Raw genomic sequence first — 2,612 nt, forward strand, 5'->3', positions numbered from 1 at the left:
GAGAGAGAGAGAGAAAGGAGGAGGAAGGAGAAAAGGTGGAAGGAAAGACAGGAAGCAGAAAAGAAAGAAGGCTGTAGTGTTTTTCATGGATGAGCAGCCAGCCCTGTAATTCCCCTCGTCTTAGACAGAGCCAGGGATGTTGCTGGCGCTGGAGCACGTCCCTGCAGGCTGCTGCAAGGTGTTAAACGTATGCCAGCTCTCCTCACTCCGACATACTGAAGGTCCCACCACTGCCTCACTCCAATATTCATCATCACTACAACAAAGATCTCCTCTCTGCATCACCCTGTGACTTATAGCTTTTCATATTATTAAAGGAATGGGTAAAGCAGAAAGTTAGCTCTGCAATTAGCACACGGGCCAGCTGCCATCACACAGGCTTTGCAGTAAGAAGCTGGCAGGTTAAAGAGCGGCCGATGTCCAAAGTGTGTCAGACATTCTCACAAGATCCGGGCTGCAGAGTACGTGTGAAAACATGATGGATGATGGTGTTGCTTCATCTTTGATGTGATGTCAATGTGCGTGTGTGAGAGAGAGAGAGACTAACCAATTGTACAGTTGGAGGTGATCCTCCTTCTTTTGGGGTTGTGACGCAGCAGCTCCAGCTCCCTCTTCGTCGGCTCCCACGTCGAGTACTTTTCCCCGATACCTGGAACACATTTACACGGACACACAAACCTGTGTAGCCTGAACCATGAAATAATAATTTTGAAACTGGCGTCGTTACTGAAGCTTCTTACAAATGAGAAAAAAAGACATTAAATATGCATTTGCATATATCAGTTAAAATTTCTATCATTTTTGCTGCTTTCTGCATTTTTGTGTTGTCTATTTGGGTTTTTCGGGGGGGAAAATGAATAAAAATCACACTGATTAATTCTCAAACACTCTCAAAATACACTTGCCGTTAAAGGTTGAGGACTTGAATCTTTCTGTTCAAGCTTAGAGGGCTGCCATAAACACATTTGACCACTGCTACATATGCATGAACCCACTGCAGCTGCTCTATAAAAATCCACATTTACAGAGGATTAGAAACAATGTTGCAATACAGCATTATCATTCATATGAATATTAGCACATCAAAACTGAACTCTATAAAAACTTTTAACTGCAAAATGCTAATTTATATCTAATCAGGTTAATAAGCTGGATAATGAAGACCAGGAGTTTAAAGAATTTGCAGAGCAGTGTGGATTTTAATATTGCATATGTGCTGCCATCTCAAAATGCAGTGATTGAGCACAGAAGTGCCATTGCTTGGTGAGCTCTGGTGTAGAAATGTCCCACTGAGGTCAAAGTCACTTGGTGCGTTGTTTAAAGTTGCTGTACCTTGCATCTTCCAGGCCTTCCTTTGTTCCTCTTTGGCGATCTGTTCCATCTCTTTGTCGTAAATGTAGTCTTGGCACATAAAGCAGTAAATTCCCCCGTACAGCAGGTCGATAGCTGGACAGACACACAAAGAAAAGAAGAAGACGGCATTTTATTCAAATGCAGGGACACTCACGAGACTGTAAAGAGTTGCGTGTTGCTGCAAACTGTGTAAAAGGCTAACTGCTTCACCTCTCAGTTTTATTCTATTTATGTCACGCTGCGATGGCAGGCAGCAGGGTTCATCTGCTGACAGATCAGCCATGTGTTCACAGCAGCCAGAAACGATAGAGAGAGCAATGGGAAGTCAAAAGGTGAGGACGCCGCCTTTCTGGGTAATTTCCCACCATCGCAGACTCACTTAAATGCTCACTCACGGCCCAAAACAGTGCTTCCACTCCGTCTTACCTCTCTCTCCTCACCTGCTCTGTACCCTGCGGCAACCTGTTTGCTGTTGCCATAACAACCTGCCTGACGGCCTCTCTCTTGGCTGTCATCTTCTGCAGGTACAGAGGAAAGAATGGAGGGAGGTGAGGAAAAGCAAAGGCAAATATAAAAGTGAAGGAAGAAAATTTGACAGACTGAAGGGGGGGTGGGGTTGTAACGGTGCCAAGTGAAATTAAATGAAATCCTTGAACAATTCGGAATATCGAAAGGGTCATCGGGTAACCATGGGAACAAGAAGAGGGCAGAAAGAGAAGAGGACAGTGGTGAGAGAGCGGGAGGAGTCCGACATGAGGAGGCAAAGAGAACGGTGGACGTCCGTAAAATGAGCAGATGAAAGAGATGCAAAGGCAAAACAGGAGGTGGAACAGAAAGAAGGAGGGTGAGGAGGAGGGGCCGGGTTTAATGGAGGCTAATTCCACAGGGTGTATTAAAAACGACTTAATTACCTCCTCATCAGCCTGCTGAGAGCATCTCTCTCTTTAAAACCCCCCCCAAAAAACCTTATCCTCCCCTTCTATTAGACGATTTCTTACAATTTTTGCAGAATTTAATTCAGCAGCTAACAGTTTATGTGGGCCTCTCTCTCTCTCTCTCACACACACACACACACACACACACACACACACACCGCAGGGGGTCTTCCTGAAGCCGAGTGATAAAGCAAAGCAGGCTTGATAAAAACCAAAGCACAGATTCTCCAACATCTGCCAAATCCAGCCTTTTGTCAGCGACACCCTCGGTGCCTCTGCTACGGCGGCGCTCTCCTGCACAACGCTGCAGTGTAACGCACTCCA

The 2,612-nt window shown here is 45.5% G+C and overlaps 1 protein-coding gene across 2 annotated transcripts in view; it reads right to left on the reverse strand.

Annotated features, from left to right (window-relative positions):
• The window catches only part of usp22 (ubiquitin specific peptidase 22), a 27,319-nt gene that overhangs the window by 7,385 nt on the left and 17,322 nt on the right, over positions 1 to 2,612 (reverse strand). For both annotated transcript variants that reach the window (XM_013913815.1, XM_005721854.2), the window contains 2 exons: positions 1,333 to 1,446; positions 548 to 649 (listed from right to left, as the gene is read on the reverse strand). In XM_013913815.1, coding sequence (XP_013769269.1) covers positions 548 to 649; positions 1,333 to 1,446 — 216 coding nt within the window. The remainder of the gene's footprint in view (positions 1 to 547; positions 650 to 1,332; positions 1,447 to 2,612) is intronic.

This window comes from Pundamilia nyererei, unplaced genomic scaffold (assembly GCF_000239375.1).
Source record: "Pundamilia nyererei isolate P.nyererei 1_Seehausen unplaced genomic scaffold, PunNye1.0 scaffold00005, whole genome shotgun sequence".
Taxonomy (NCBI): Eukaryota; Metazoa; Chordata; class Actinopteri; order Cichliformes; family Cichlidae; genus Pundamilia; species Pundamilia nyererei.